This window comes from Alligator sinensis, unplaced genomic scaffold (genome assembly GCF_000455745.1).
Source record: "Alligator sinensis unplaced genomic scaffold, ASM45574v1 scaffold637_1, whole genome shotgun sequence".
In the NCBI taxonomy this organism is placed as follows: domain Eukaryota; kingdom Metazoa; phylum Chordata; order Crocodylia; family Alligatoridae; genus Alligator; species Alligator sinensis.
This window is the reverse complement of record NW_005842368.1, coordinates 1,315,446-1,332,247: the sequence shown is the minus strand read 5'-3', so window position 1 is coordinate 1,332,247 and position 16,802 is coordinate 1,315,446. Positions and strand designations below refer to the sequence as shown.

Genomic DNA, 16,802 nt, shown 5'->3' with positions numbered 1-16,802 from the left:
AGGGAAAGGTGTTTTCCTTTCCCTAGACCTTATTTACATTTCTGAAACGGTCTACCGTTATGAAAAATCCTGCCAGGAAGTCATTTGCTCAGTTCACCAGGTGCTGATGCTCGTACAGTCTGTGACGCGGGCAGATAAGTGCTATGGGGACCTAGCAGTAGGATGTACCAAGTGGTGAGACTTCACTTTGCGACTGAACGTCGTTTAATAAAATCACCTTCCCACTCTTTTTGGGGACACGCAGGTTGTATTTTTTTTTCAAGGGGGTAAATGGAGGCTGGAGACATGAAGCAAAGCTCTGCATTTGTGTGCCCCTGTGAGCTTATCCCATCTTCCTAAGGAGATCTGTTTCCACTGTCTGTTTAGTCAGAATGTCTGACTTCAGTCCTTTTTAGTGCATTTTCTTTCTGTTAGCCTAGCAGAGGCCAGCCTAGTTAAGAGAGGGCATGCCCGTGTCCATTCCCCTCTTGTGGCTCAATGGCATTTGAATAAAACCCAATGGAGAGAATGGAGTTGCATGGGGGTCCCTGCGGGCAGGATTTCTCAGTGTTGCAAAGACTTCGCTTTCACTCAGGTAGCACAGAGCAGGTTTGCAGGGATTGCGAATGGAAACCCCATCTTTGTACCTGCTAGGTGAGCATGCTTTTACTCTGGAAATCGCCGAGTAGCACTAAATCCAGCCCCTCTGCAGAGGTTACCCTCCAGCTAGCACCACACGATCAGCATCTCATGTCTGGCCACAAAGACGGGACCAGAACACTGCAATTTCAGGCCATCAGCCCTGTGCTCGGCTGTCCTGGCCAGACCTCCTGCTAGCATCTGTGGCAGCACTGACTAAATCAGGCCAGGGAATATATAGAGCTCAGCTATGTAACATATATTCGAAACACATCTATCTGTGGCTAGCGTGTGTGCGTGAGTAGATATAGTCTTATTTAAGTGACCATTTTGTGCAATGTGTGAAAGGTTGGTGATCTCTCTCTTTCTCTCAGCTCATTCAGACAAACAAACTGAAGCACTATCCCAGCATCCATGGAGACTTCAGCAATGATTTCAAACAGCCGTGTGTTGTGTTTACTGGACACCCCTCCCTCCGGTTCGGGGACGTGGTACACTTCATGGAGCTGTGGGGAAAATCTAGTCTGAACACCATTATATTTACAGGTAAGCTGAGTGCCCTTCGCAGGGCAGACCTGGCGAGCTGTCAGTCACTCTTGTAGGGCCAAAATGTCAGGGCTTTTGTCGTTGGTTCCCCAGGCAAAACTTTCAGTGACCTCACCAGGAGCTCGTCCAAGTGAGGATCTCAGGATGACTCTAGCGACCAATTGATTTTTCCTGCATTGCATTCCTTTTAGCCTTTCAGGGTCGATTGTTGCCATGCAAAGTCATTCCTTGCCTTTTTAGAAGCAAGATCTTTGTATGCTCAGCAGTAAAACCCCTGCAGGGAAATTAGCTCTTGGAAGAAATGCAGTTGGCTCAGACTGAACCCAGGCATGACCAAAGCAACACTAGTCAGAAGGAGGAAATACTTTGCTTCCACCTTCTCTTGAAGGCATTTGGCCCCCAATCGTCAAAATAATGCAATGCATTGTGTCCTTGTTTGACTCTTGGGTAAACTTGGGTGACCAGATAACGACGACTGCCAGAGTGCAAGATTATTAAGAAACTTCACATCTGCCAGTCATAGAGACCCATGCACTTCCAGACTGCATTCCTCTTTCTCAGTGTATCTGCAGCTGAATGCAGAGGCAGAAGAAGGAAACTACCTGCCTCCTCAGTGACTCAGGCTGTCGTGAGCACATCAGGCTCCTTTCACAGACTCTAAGGCCATTATTGAAAGCCTGACCCCTAATTTTCAGAGCATGTAATGGATCAAGCTCCAGCTACATCAAGGAATGAACATGGCCTCTGAACCACCAGGACATTTGCACTCCTCTGGGATATGCATATTGCCAAAGGTTATGATAGCTAGGTGCAAAGCTTTCTTAGTTGAGGAATCCCAGTGGACACCAGGTGAATCTTCAAAACATACTGCAAAGCCCCCGAGAGAGTATTTCTACCAAAAAGTCTCTCTCTGCAAAATCTCCTTTTTTTTTTTTTTTTTAATTCACCCCCTTCCAAAAAGAACACAACAAAAAACCAACCCCAGGCTGAGGTTTAATCCCATAAAGAGAAAAGTGCCAAAGACTCCATAAAGCTTTTGAGGGGTCTGGCTGCTATTGATTTTATGTGGAAGTTGCTCTGGTGTCAGGGACAGAGATAAAACTTGTAAGACGCATAAAAAGGCACAGTGAGGAGTGAAGGAGCTAGAAATGGGACGACCAGCCGGTAGATGAGCCAAGGTGAGAGAGAGCCCCACTCTTAAAGCTATTGCAAAGGCAAAGTGCAGTCCCATGGTTAAAGTGATGCTGCATTTTGTCCTTACTGAAAGCCAGAGAAGGGTTCCTTGCAACGGATGAGACTGGGGACAGACTGGCTCGGATTGATTTTTTTTTTCTTTTTTTTTTCTTTTTTTACCACAGCTTTTTCAATGACTAGATTAAATGTCTTTGGAAATACTGAACCTTATCCCAACTTGGGGCTTAATTTAGAGTCAGTTAATGCAAACTGCAAACTGACTCCACCCAAGAAACTCAATGGAGTTACTCAAGCCATGAAGTGCTACCCTGCATGAACCGGGGTAACCAGACCTGGCCCGTGACGAGACGGGGTTGTGTTCTGAACCCTCTCCAACATGGAAAAGCGACTCTTTAACCCTGTATTAAGTGGAGCCCTTTTGTGAAGTGCAGAAATGCAGTAGGTTTTTCTTACGGCACTGCTTTAGCACATCACTGGGGCACCTTCAGGATGCATGCAATGCTTGTGCACCAGGCTCTTAATCCATTGAGCTCCGCTCCTAATTTTATCCCTCACTTGAAACCCTTGCTCTCACGTACTCAGAGTGTTTGAGCTGGCTCAGTAACAGAAAGCAATTCCTGTAACCTGGCTAGGGCTCGTGTTTTCAATTTGTTTGCTTGTCTTTTGTGCGCTCTTTGGGGACGGGCACTCAGCAGTATGTTTTGAGCTTACATTATGGCTGTTCTCCGCTGCCAGCAAAGGCTCCCTTCTGTCTGCAGAGATTCAGAGCAAAGTACTGTGGGTCACGCTCTGCTCTCATTAAACCCCAGTGTAAGCCTGGAGTGACTCCTCTGACTTTTATTTATCCTGGTATAACAGCTCAGACTCTAATGTGCCTTATCTAAAGTAAAATCCCCTGTAACAGTGAGAGGCATCGGTTCAAAGGCAGAATAGGAGCAGTCGGATATGTAGGACTGCAATCCGGCTTTGTTCTGGAAGACTCTTTGGTTTCAGACTTTATGGTCCTCGTGCTACAATTAATGCAAGAGCATTAATAATGACGATCTTGTTAAGTCTGTAGCTAAGCTATGGACAGTACACCTTTAAAAGGGAGGGGAGAGCTGCTGTTTAGGAGTGTGCATCAGGTGCTCTGCTGTACCCTGAATGCTCCTGTAGCAAAAAAAGTTAGCTAAATCACTGTACCTGTAACCCTGAATGAAACCAAATTAAAGTTGCATTGATTTGGTTAACAGTTGTGTTGCTGCAAGAGCAGGCAGGTCTAACAGCTGCATGGTAACAGCTTATCCATGCTGATACGATCATAACATCTGTCTGTACCCTCAAAGCAGGGGTATCAAACTCACCTGGCCCTGTGGGTATGGTGAGTGGTGCGGACCAATCCATATGGCTGGCCCCACAGGCTGGATGGGACCCACAAAACCACACCTCCCCCAGCACTCCTCCATGCTGCATCCAGCGCTCCCAGTGCTTGCTTTGGGACGTGCACTGAACACAGCACCTACCCCAACCGATCTGGGTGCATACCACGTGCAGCACTTGTTCTGGCCAGCGCAGGACCACAGTGGCTTGCCCGGGAGCGGCTGCGAGGGGCCCTGCATGCAGCGCATACTCCACAGCAGCTGGAGAGGGCTCCATGTGCAGCATGCATCCCAAGTCCTGTACATGGGGCTGATCCAGGGTACACTGCATGCTTGGTGTGGGTCCATTCAGGGCAGCACCAGGGGCTAGATAATGGGTCTCCATGGGCCCTCTTCTTGACACCTTTGCCTTAAATACTCAAACCTGGGACGGAAAGCCAAGGATTAGATCGCACGCCCTAAAACAGCAGCTACGCCTGATGGCCACAACTTGAAATGTGAGCTACCCTCAGCGCTGAACTATCCTCAGTGGGCCAAGGAGAGGCTGCGTTGGATCTACAAGGGTTTCTTACAGTCAGTTTAACTTGGGTTGTGGTGTCTTTGCTGTGGAGCAACACCTGTTTTCCAGGCAGGTTTTTATAGAGTCCTGGAGTTTGGGGCTAAAAGGAACCAATAGATCATTTAGTTGCTCCTCTTGTTCATCGCTACATGTTTCTGTTGTTCTTCCTAATAACATGGGTTGGATTAAAGCATTTTGGTGCTTTTCCTTATCTAAACAGCTAGACCTACACTTGCATACTTCACAGTTCCCCCCTTTTCCAAGTTGGCTTAAATAATAGCAATGGTGGTTCAGAGAGCTCCTCAGCTACTTCCTCTTGGACTGTTGGATGGAAGTTGTCTGGGTCTGTTGACTCAAACGCTGCTTCACACCGCCTTTATTACAAATGGGGAGACGTTCTGTTCCCTCCGCAACATCCCATGGGATAGTCGGTTCCTCCAGCTTTGTGCAAAATACAGAAAAGAAGCATCTGTTGCTATGTCCTCTCTGCATCCCTATTTACAATGTGACCATCTGCCTCTAACAAAGGATGTGCACCTGACCTGGAGATTTTGTTGTTTGTGCTAATGTTTGAAAAGGCCCTTCATACTTCACCCTCTTGACGCTGATAGCTTATTTATTTCCATAGCTGCCCTATCAGGAACTGACATTTTAAAACTTGTAGCTTATATTCATTAGCCTCAACCTCCCTTTTTCCCGTTTTTTTTTTTTTTTGCACTGAGTTTGCGTTTGTTCACTTTATTGCCAGCTCCACATCTGCTTTTAGCCAGCATGGCTTTTTGCCCAGCATAACTTTTTCATGCTTGTGGATTCATGGCTTTTTGTGTCCCCTATAGGACATCCTTGAACAATTACCAGTTTTCTTAATACTTCCCACTTGAAATTTCGTGTTCCCAATCAGTTGTGCTGACACCTACTTTGCACTTCAGCAAATTGGCCCTTTTTACATTTCAGACGTATGCATCACTCGTTGATGCTATGTTCTGTTCTTACAAAATAAGTATAACTGCATCATAATTGCTGGTACGTAGCCAACCACAAATTTTTATGCTGGCAATAAACTCTTCTTTATCAGGCAGAGGGAGGTAAAATATTGTTATCCGACGCTGGGGGCTGGGCCTTCTGTATTAAGAAGCCTATTTTTATAGAAGATTGTTACTGATGCATGGTACATCCATCGTGCATTGCACCCGATACTAGCAGCTTTCAGTCCCTGCTTACCTGAGCTAGAATTAGACTGGCACGATGGATATAAAAAGGTCCGTATGCCTTTGCCCTGAGCTGTCCGGGTCTCTCTCAAATCTCTAGGGTTGCAGTGAAATATTTGGTGACTACTTCCTTATCCTTCCATGTGTCCCACACTTCTCACAGACTAAGAGAAACGGAATAATTGTGATGGGAAACGGGAGAGCGGTATATGTTGCCAAGGATGACATTTATACAAAGCTGTCTTGAAATATGGAACAATTGTGCTGTGTTTTATGTCGGGCTGTAAAACTAGGCCATTTCGGTTGGTTTGTGACACTTAAAAAATTGTGAAACTTGGGTGGCTGGGTTTTTTTATAGAGGATCTGATAGAGTAAGAGATGTCAGTTTTGCCTTGATTGGATTTGTTGTAGAAAAATCAGGCAATAATGCTTTCAAATGAAATGGAACTGCACTGTTGTTTGATTGAGATAAGACTAATTGTGGGCATAATTTTCATCAAATTAATGGGAAATAACTGCATAGGGAGGGAGAGAGATCCATAACTGAACTACCTTTCCAAACAACAGTTTGTTCTAGCATCGGGTATGATAACGGGGAAAAGAATTGGGCAGTCTTTGTTCTTAAAAGACATCTAATAGCTTCATCATTTTTTCCCCCTCTTTTCAGAGCCTGACTTCTCTTATCTGGATGCACTGGCTCCTTATCAGCCTCTGGCTATGAAATGTGTTTACTGCCCCATTGACACAAGACTGAATTTTATTCAGGTGTCCAAATTACTCAAAGAAGTCCAGGTAATGAAATCTCTATTGCTTTCTCTTCTGTTTCACCACACACACTGAATAGAGACTTTCACTGGGGATGACCTTTATATTAAAGCAAATGGCAAAGCCACACAGCACAAGGAGTCTGGTTTCCTAAAGAGAGCCCAAGTATGTGCGTGTCCTCTCCTTTAACATCCTGCACTGAAACGAGTGCAAAATGGTGCCAGTCCGTGCAGCTAAAATATGTTAGATATGTAGAGCTCAGTATATGGAGTAAGTCCATAGGTTTAATATTGCACATTCCTATCGGTCTCTTAAGAGCTTATACAGACGGTCATTTTTCCCTCGGTTTTTTTTTCCTGTTTGTTTAAATATGCTTGGAGGTAGGTGAAACGTAGGTAAGGCCTCAGGGTGCAAGGGGTTGATGCCCTCAGCATCAGTACTGTCACTAACTGCAGCTGATTCCTCCCTCACCTAGCTCCTCAAGCCTATAGCTTAGTCCAGTGTTTCCCAACCAGTGTGCCGTGGCACAAAAGTGTGCCGTAAGAAGTGAGCAGGTGTGCCGCGGAGTTTTGCCATGGCGATGAGCTCCAATAGGTATGAGGATGGGGAATGCCTTTACAGGTGTGTCGCGGACAATTTTTATTAATGTTAGTGTGCCTTGGGCTGGAAAAGGTTGGGAAACACTGGCTTAGTCTGCCAGAATCATTTCCACCCGGTCTATCATAGGCTCCTCTTTGGCACCAGCCTTCCTTTACCCATCTCTATCCCAAATGTTGCTGACAAATGTTCTTCCTGACTGATGCTTTCAAAGGGGAACCAGGAGAAGATCCCAGCAGGCCAGACTGGAAGACCAATGTCTCTTCTTTCCAAACAATGACTTGTCTACACTGTCTTCTCACCACATCGCAACCTGTCCCTTCCCTCCGTGAGTGGTGGCAGATCTCACTGCCGCCTCCTTCCACACATGCCTCCTCTCACGTTCCCCTTTGCATACCTTGAGAAGCCATGCCTCTGTGGTGACCCTGCAGCAAACAACCAATTTAATAATAATTCACTGATGTGTAGGTAACAAGCCACGAAGCCTCTAGATTATCCTTTTGGATAGCATATACAGCCCTGTGTTGTACTTTGATGCTCGTCTTTCCCCTCACTGCTCCATTGTGTTCTACACCCACCAATGACCTTTTGTCCCTGTTCTGATGGAAAGCTTTGTGAAGCAGGGGCCACCTTTAATTTCTGTTCAAATGGCACCTAGGTTAATTAACTGTTAATGGTGAAGTGATGCCAAGGGCCCTCTTGTACTAGGCTTTGCAGAAATTCATAACAGACTGTCTCTTCCCTTAACAACCTACTCCAGTCCTGATGAAGGTCCTGTGAATGCTACTGTAATATAAATAACCTGCAGTATTGATGTACGCGGTACCAACCTTGTAATTGCAGTGTCAGTTCTTGCAGTCCATACAAGTACCAAGGCAAGGCACGCGAACAAGACACCTGTATCTTCACCACTATCTTCTCTTCCAGCCTCTCCACGTCGTTTGTCCAGAGCAGTACACCCAGCCGCCACCCACGCAGTCCCATCGCACAGACCTGATGATAGACTGCCAGCCACCACCAATGTCCTACCGCAGAGCGGAGGTGCTAACCCTCCCGTTCAAGCGGCGTTACGAGAAGATTGAAATCATGCCAGAAGTGAGTGACAAAAGGGAGATAAAGTGCTCTCTATCACCATATCTGTGCTGCTACCCAAGCTGTACTTGTGCCTAAGACTTCATGTGAGAGTAAGGCGGTTCCCATAGAGCAGTAGGCTGCACTAAGAAGTGCTCTTCAGATTAATCCCATTCACACTGCATGTTAATGGAGTTTGAAGGAACCTTGGTGGGATGCTAAACATAAATTAAGATTAATTATCCTTTGCAAGGGCGTGGCATACTTCAAACCATGTAAGTGTTCATTCTCATTAGCAAGCATGTGAGGCAAGTAACATGTACATTTAGAAACCAGGTGCTCTGTATAGGTGCAGAACTGGAGACTGATGCACCCTCCTTCCTTTGTGCAATGGTATCTGGCTATAGTTTGTGTACTCAGTGCACACTAGTGAGTGGCTCAGAGTGATAATTGTTTCAGTAAATGGTTAATTCTCCTGGAGAACAACAGGTTACTGGGTTGCCTATAACCATCTCTAACACATGCCACGTATGCCTGTAACATCTATCAATAATTTATTACCCCTATACATTATATATAAATGTTCTCTCAATATACTATGTGACCCATATTCTAACGGACGTGATCTTAAAATATTTTGACAAACTAATCCACGTGGATGTGTCCTTGAATCAAAAGGTCACAGTAGGTTTTTTTTTTTTTACAAGCAGACTTTATAAGCCCGTGGGAAGACCTAAATTAAATGGGTCTGCTTTTCATTGGAGGACAGTTGAATCATAGAAAATGAGGGTTGAAGGGACCTCAGGAGGTCACATCTAGTCCAACCTCCTGCTCAAAGCAGTACCAGCCCCAGATATGTCATCCCAGCCAAGGCTTTGTGTAGCTGAATCTTCAAAACCTCCAAAGATGGAGACTCCACCACCTCCCTCGGCAACCTGTTCCAGTGCTTTACTGCCCTTCTGGTGAGAAAATTCATCCTAATATCCAACCTCAATTTCCCTTGCTGCAGCTTGAGCCCATTGCTCCTTGTTCTGCCATCTGCCCCCACTGAGACCAGTCCAGCTCCATTCTCTTTGCAGCCCCCCTGCAGGGAGTTGAAGGCTGCTATTCAATCCCTCTCTGTCTCCTCTTCTCTAGACTAAATAAGCCCAGTTTCCTCAGCCTCTCCTCACAAGTCATGTCTTCCAGCCCCCAAAACATTTTTGTCACCCTCTACTAGACTCTCTCCAATGTGCCCACATCCTTTCTGTAGTCGGGGGGCCCCAAAACTGGACAGAGGACTCCAAATGTGTCCTCACCAATGCTGAATAGAGGAGAAGAATCACTTCCCTCGATCTGCTGGCAACACTTCTACCAATTGAGAGGGATATCTTGGGTGTTAACCCTAAAGGCAAAGCCACAGAGGACAAACTATACCTGACTAGCAAAGACCCACAAGCCAGGCACTCAGTCTGTCACCACCACATTATCTGCCTCTAATTTGCGCCTGGAGTCAGCCCAGTGCTCGGATTATCACTGGAGGCAAGGAGGGATTTTTAATTGAAAAATATACTTGGATGCAACTGCACCGTAGCATGTATATTTAATTATTTGGGGAAATTTGCATATTTATTGGATCCTATTAAACCTAGGGCTAGCAAAACATGGCTTATGTTCAGCACCGTGACCAAAACAAGTCTTGTGCTATCAGGGCAATGCTCGCCGCAGCGCATACAGCCAGCATGAGGCCTGCCCGCCATTCCAGTTGCACTTGTGCCCTGAGGCTTTACCTAAGGGTTTAAGTGGGCCTTATATGGTGCTTGCTCCTTAGGCTGACTCCTGTCGCAGAGCTGAATAATGCCCTTTGTTGAAAATAGAGAGGTTAACTGCCAAGTAAGTATTACCAATAAGCATTGATGAGCACTGTCTCTTAAATGCATACATTTCAGAAAGAGAGAGGCTGGCTTGGTGGTCAGAGTATGTGCCTGGTGCTTGAGAGATCTGGGTTCAATTCTCTGTCTGACCTTAGCCAAGGGTGTTCCTATGCTACACCTTGGTATTGTTGAGAAGAGATGCTACAATCCTAGCCATGTTACAGCAACTGAGCATCCCCATAGTTTCTCGGTGCTATAGGGCATTTGTACACATGTTTGCGCTGCAACGCAAAGTGCTTTTAAAAGCACCCGGTGCTGCAGCACACACAGTTGTATAAGTGGCGAAATGCGCGTCAGTGCTGAGAAAATGGCAGCAGCACGCTTTTGAACTAAAACACATTGGAAGCGTTTTGGTTCAAAAGCACACTGCCGCCATTTTCTTGCACGCTGATGCACATGTCGCTGCTTATACAACTGCATGTGGCACAGCGCAGCGCACGTCAGCTCACATGCAGAGCAGACTCGATTATTCGGATCTCCAGCATGTCACTGGACAAAAAGGTATGTAGTTCCCTGTGTGTAAGGAGGAGACTCTCCGTATGCCCAAAGAAGAGTGTTTGTGCCCGAGAGCTTGCAAAGAACAATTTTTCCAGCTATTTAGTTGGGCTAATAAAAGATATCACATCCACCCAAAGAACCTTGTCTGCAGAGGGAAACGCTTGTCTGCTCCTTTATCTCAACCATTGGGAGGAGAAATTCAGAGAGACTGAGAGAGGCTCTGGTCAAGGCACTGCATCAGTAGGGTGGATGAACTGACTTCAGCTGCTTTGTTCCCCTCAAATGTTTTCACAAAGGGGCTTGTTCACAGGCACGTTGGCAGAAACAGGCGTTTTTCTCGTTCAACCAGGCAGCTGGAAGTCAGGCATCCGCTCAGTGCATAGGAAGAGATCTCTTGCACTATCAAGTGTCACACTGTAGATACCAACCCCTTAGATCAAATTGCTTGGAGTGTGATTTTTTTTTTTTTTTGTACTGAACTGCTAGTGGGACAAAACCTGAGTAGACCAGGCCCCCTGTGTAACCTTGGGAAAGTTGTTTCACCTCTGTGTGTCTGCTTCTCCTACTGTATAAGGGAGGACAAATGCTCACCTGTCTCCAGGAGGATTGGGAGGATCATGATTCTCTGTGATTCCATGAAATAATTAGGGACCGTGGAAGCCAGACCTATAAGGAAAGACTGAACGAACGAGTGTTGTTTAGTCTGGAGAAAAGAAGACTGAGGAAGGATTTGTTAACAGTCTTCAGATACCTGAAGAGCAATTATAGAGAGGTTGGAGTTGGGCTTTTCTCTGTGATGGTAGAGAACAGGACTAGGAGCAGTGCCCTCAAGCTGCAGCAAGGGAAATTTAGGTTGCAGATAAAGAGGAACTTTCTGATTTTGAGGGTGGTTAAGCATTGGAGCAGGCTGCCTGGAGAAACTGAAATCCCCCTCCTTGGAAATGTTTTAAAAAGCAGGTTGGACAGGCCCTTGGCTGGGATGGTTTAGTCACGGACGATCTTGTCTTGAGCAGGGGACTGGACTAGATGACTTCGTTAGGTCCCTTCCAGCCCGACTTTCTTATGATCCTTATGATCTTATGACTAAGATCATGCGGAGCATGATCTGTTAATATTTGTGAGTCACTCTGACACCACTTTAAAAAACTGCATAGAAACATCTGTTAGTAGACAGCTGGCTGGTTACTTCTCAAAAGAAACCCGAAACCCAAAATCAAATGATATAACCAGTTCTGGGATACAAAACTATAGTATGCAGGCATTCCCAGGGTGTGGGGTGCCAGGGCTTGGGACGTTTTGATCTAGAATTAGGAAAAAGTCTCCATGTAAAACCAAAAACCAAACCTTTCCTCCATCGTATCCTGATAGTAGCATGAGCCCTTTCTCTCCAACTAAGCTCTGTAGACTTTCCACGTGCACAAAGAGATGTGTCCAAACTTGTCTCAATTCTTTAACTGTATGATATGCAGACAACCCCAAAACCTTGATCCACAATTTCAGTACCACCAGTCATTTTACTGACGCAGGCAATGAAAAGGTGTTTTCTCCCATACATCCCTCCAAAAATATCCCAGCTCCACCCTGCATTTGACCATTTTGGGGTCTATTACCCTGATAGAAATCCACGGATATCCGTGGAAGTTCATTTCCACTCTTTGAACAGAGACCAAAAGTCTCTTCGTTATTAATGAGATTTACACTTCGCCCAACCATTTTCTGAGAGAGGTTTCAGCTCTCCGTGGCATGTAGCGAGGCCGGCTCTCTGGAGTATTTTGGAAGCATTCTCCACTTTGTTTAACTGATTTGTTCCTCTAAGCAACTGCACATCACTTTAAAAAAAAAGAAAAAAGCAGCTTCTGAAAATTGGTTGGGCATTGTCTATTCACAAGAGGATGAGGGAGAAATGGAAAACACCTTCTTGGAGCTAACGAATAAATTAAACAGTTGCTTCTGAGTGAATGAAGTAATGAAAGCAGAGTCCCAGTTTGAACAGTGGTGCATATCACTTGACTTTGGCAGCAAGCTGTCTGATTTTAATGAGACTGACATGTTTTAAAGTACTCGTATTTGCAGGCTCTTTCGGGCAAGCCAGGGGTGTGTGCGCACACGTATGTGAGCCATGTGGCCCATAGGGATGTTTGGAAGCTACTGCAGAAAATAGCTGAGGGAGAAGCGCAGCCTCTTGGCAAGCGGTTTTCCTTCTGTAGCTCACATCCTCTGCACTCTTCAAGCCCTCTCCTCCTCTTCCTCCTCCTCCTCCTCCTTTTCACGCAGGAGCCTGCCAGTTTCTTTCAAAAGAATTGACATATCCTCTTCCTCCTGCCCTCTCTTTGCCTTCACCGCCCTGTCATGGATACAAGAGTTCCCCATCTTTGACCCTCTGCTTGTCCCAGTGACCCCTTCCCATCCCACCTCCAGGCTTAACTTATTTGCCTTCTCATCTCCTTCCTTGGTTTTCTCCTTAACCTTTTATTCTCCTTTAACACCCCACACACACACAATACAAAAATGTTTGGTCTTTACCATCTTTAAAGTGCAGAAGATGAATACGTGGCCCCGTTTGCCTCTGCAAGTATCACTCCCCTTCATCTGCAAGCTCAGGGGTTGCGCTACCTCTCCAGTTGCATCCCATGCCCTCACCAAATCTGCCTTTTTCCAGTGGCACCCTGCTGACACCAGTCTTGCCAAAGTTTCTAATGATTCCTACTTGGCAAGAGCTCAAAACCGGCGCGCCATCCTCATGCGTCTCAATCTTTTGGCTGCCTTTGACCCTGGATCTTCTTGAAATCTTATCTTCCTTGAAGAGTGAACCTCTCTTCTGGTTCTCTTGCTGCTTCTCATCGCTTCTTCATTGTATCCTCCAGAGGATCCTTCTCATTCCCCCTCTCTCTTCCTAGAGAGCTCTGTCGAGCACTGTCCCTGGCCCCCTGCTCTTCTCCCTCTGCACTTAATACCAGCGGCAAACATGCATTCAGTTCTCATATCTATGCTAATAGCTCTCACATCTGCCTTTCTATGCTGTCTCCTCCTGTCCATATTAAAATCTTGGCCTGTCTGTCTCCTTGTGGGTGTCTAGCTGTAAGCAGAACATAGGCAAAAGAGCTCAAACTCTCTCTCTCTCACACCCCTCTCCTCCTGCATCCCCCTCTCAGATCACAGTCGGCAGAGCTACCCTCTTGCCTAAGGACCCTCGCCTGGGCATCCTTGTATCTGTTGCAATGAGCTCTTTATAAGTGCCTTGTATAACCCTGGTTTAGGGCTGTTGGTTGTAGCTGTGTTGGTCTAAGGATGCAGGCAGACAAGGTTCTTTGGGGAGATGTGATATCTTTTATTAGACCAACTACAGAGTTGGGAAAATTGTTCTTTGCAAGCTTTGGGGCACAAACACTCTTCTTCAGGCTTAGGGAGAGTCTGTGCACTCTCCTAGCCTGTTACAGGGCGCATTTGGTGTTTGGGGTACAGTGCCTCATAGCTGAGTGAGGGTGTGAAGTGGAAACTTTGGAGTTTCCTTGGGCTATCAATTCCCTATTCATGTCTCTTGAACACAATGGTTGGAGATGTTTTCTATGGCATCTCTAACCCAATACATGGTGGATACCGGGGAATGGATCACTCCAGAGATACCTGGTTCGATGTTCTTCCTTTATAGCATCCACTTCTGCCACTGTCGGAGACAGGATCCCAGGCTAGATGGACCACTGGTTTGACCCAGTATGGCACTTATGCTTTTATGCCTGTGGATACAGGGGACTGGACTCGATGGCCCAAGAGGATCCTTCTTCCACTCCTCCATTCCCATGATCTGTACAACTTCTGCTTCTTATGCTCCAGTTCAGTCTTGCAGGCATCTGTGCTGTTACTTCGATGCCAGCGGGTTGCACGCTTTTGGAGGGGGGGATCACTGTTGTCTATATTCAGTTTAGAAAACTAGCCACGTCCTCATTCAAACACAGATCTGTTCCAAGTAAGTGCAATATCTGAATTGCATGGATCTGTGAAGTGTTGGGGCTGGGGGAGGGGGAGAGCACTTTTGGCAGGTCACCACAAAATTCAGGTGGTTTGACCACTGATGTGGCTTGATCATCATCAGTCTCTTGAGTTCCCATTGCAAGTGCCAGACCCTGTTCGGTTCCAGAAAGTGCAAGTCTGAGAGAGAGATTCAGGCACGGGGTATGTTAAGAATGAACTTATGCTCCAAGAGCTCGCATTTGCTGTCTGCATGTGAAGTCACAGCAGTGAAACTTCCAAAAAAACAAATTTTCTCTATGCTGTTACCAAGCTCCTGTGGTCATGCTGACAAATTTAATCTTTCACAGGCTGATTACTTTTAGTGGGGTTCTTTTTATTGGTTTCTGTTGTTAATTTTTATTAAGCAGGGAAGAATTTTCAAGCTGGGACAAACCAAACTTTGCAGCAAACCAGAATCTGACTTGCCAGCCCTCGTCTCAATAAATACTGACCCTTGTCTCCAGCACTACCACATCATCTGCTCTTCAGGGGCACTGGCAGTATGAACAAGAAGAAAATTGCAATGATACCAGCATTTTAATGCAGCCCAATTGCTCATCCATAAATAGTGTTCAGAGCAAAGTATCTGTTCTTCGGTGACTTTCATGATGTCAGCAGGTGGCATCAGGGTGGTGGTGATGACTAGGATGTAGAAACTCTTCTTGCCTTGATGGGGAGGGAGTTCAATCTTGCAGGCAAAAGCATAACAAGTTTCAATGACTAAAGGCTGAAATTGGACAAATTCAACCTTGAAATAAGACGATTTCATAGCCGTAAGGATAATTAAACAGTGGAACGACTTCCCAAGGGAAGCAGCAGACTCGCTATCACTTAGCACATAGGCAAGATGAGACATCTTTTTAGAAGATGAGCCATCATACAGCTTTTTGGAACAATCCTATACCTGTCTATGCAGGAGGTCAGGCAAGGTGATTGCATTGGTCCTGCTAGGCCTCAGTCTCTGAATCCTTGGATGTGATGAAATCACCTTTTGGGTTTGGGTCAGTGAGCTTCTATAGTAAGAAAATCAGCCAATTCTTAGAGGAGGCTAAGAGATGAGTTGCTAGAGAAAGTGAAGTTAAATGCCCATTTTGCAGTCCTGTTTGACTGTCGGAGGCTAGTGTTATGATTTACTGTCTGTGTGGTTAATGCCTTAATAGCTGGTAATAACGGAGCACTTCACTGATAGAAGAGGCGCTCTTTGAATATAGCTACAAAGCTCTTGTTTTGCTCCCTGGCCTTACAGTGGTTGTCACTTTTTGCTGCCGCCTTCATTCAAACCAATTCAGTATTGATTCCACCAGGTGAGGGGGTGGGGAGAGAAAGTGCCTTCGATCACTGCGAAGCACAATGCATTACACCACCTTGAGTGCTGGTATTTCTAGCTTCAGGGACCAACCTAAAAACACTGACAGTCTCCCTTGCATTGTAATACTGAGGCCTAAATAACTTGCTTTCCCATGAAAACTTCTGCCTATCCCTTTTGTAAAGCTGGATGGCCTACATCGTAACAGAGATGGCAGGTAAGATGTACTTAGCACTGACCCAACTCTGCTCCCGTTGGAGCTAGCCTAGTGCCATTTAAACCAGATCTTTATTCTGGACTCTGCTGTGGGCTCGCAAGGCTTTTAATACCTTATTTCTCCCATCTGCAAAACTAGATTAATCCCCATCTTTAAAGTGCACTGAGAACAGCTTGGGGAGGCAGAGGGACAGCTTGATGTTACCTTGAGGCAAGGTAGCAGGTGTTTGACATGAGAAGCAGAGCTCTTCTGGTACTAACTAAGCAGTTGAAGTTTTCAAGAGAGCTCAGGCACTTAAGTCTTCTCAAAATCTGGCACCAGGCACGGCCACCAACCTTGCAAATGGCAGCAATCAACACTTAGATGAGAGCTATCTAGTTAAAGCCCCACCCGTGTGAGGCTGGGGTTGTGGTTGGGGAGAGGGGCACAACTCTGGGGGAAAATGGTGATGTTGAGCCAGGCCCCTTTAACTAAATGGTTGTGCTCATCCTTTTTCATGGGTTAGGACAGTGGTGCTCAACCTTTTGATCCTGTGGACCATCTGCAGGTTGGAACAAGTCTTGGGGCCTAGCACTGCCCCTTCTGTCCCCTGCGCACTGGGATTCGGTCCCAGGGGGCTGGCACGACCTCCTCCCAGTGCCCCATACTGGGTTTGGGCCCTGAGGTCCTGCGCCACCCCAACCCTGGGCACTGGGGTCAGGCGCTGGATCCAGTGTGCAGGACCTGGAGTTGCGCATGGGTCCAGATATTTAGCAGCAGGGGAATGATGCCATCACTCCCCCGCCACAGATTTCTGAACCTGTGGGGAGCCCCGCAGGCCAGATGATACGGTGCCCCAGGCCAGATCTGGCCCACAGGCTGGATTTATAGATTCATAGATGTTAGGGTCGGAAGGGACCTCAATAGATCATCGAGTCCGACCCCCTGCATAAGCAGGAAAGAGT

At 46.3% G+C, this 16,802-nt stretch overlaps 1 protein-coding gene across 2 annotated transcripts in view; it reads left to right on the top strand.

The window, feature by feature from the left end:
- Window positions 1-16,802, top strand: part of INTS9 (integrator complex subunit 9) — an 86,088-nt gene that overhangs the window by 61,584 nt on the left and 7,702 nt on the right. For both annotated transcript variants that reach the window (XM_006029261.1, XM_025210726.1), the window contains exons 12-14: window positions 993-1,164; window positions 6,151-6,275; window positions 7,773-7,940. In XM_006029261.1, the coding sequence (XP_006029323.1) occupies window positions 993-1,164; window positions 6,151-6,275; window positions 7,773-7,940 (465 nt within the window). The remainder of the gene's footprint in view (window positions 1-992; window positions 1,165-6,150; window positions 6,276-7,772; window positions 7,941-16,802) is intronic.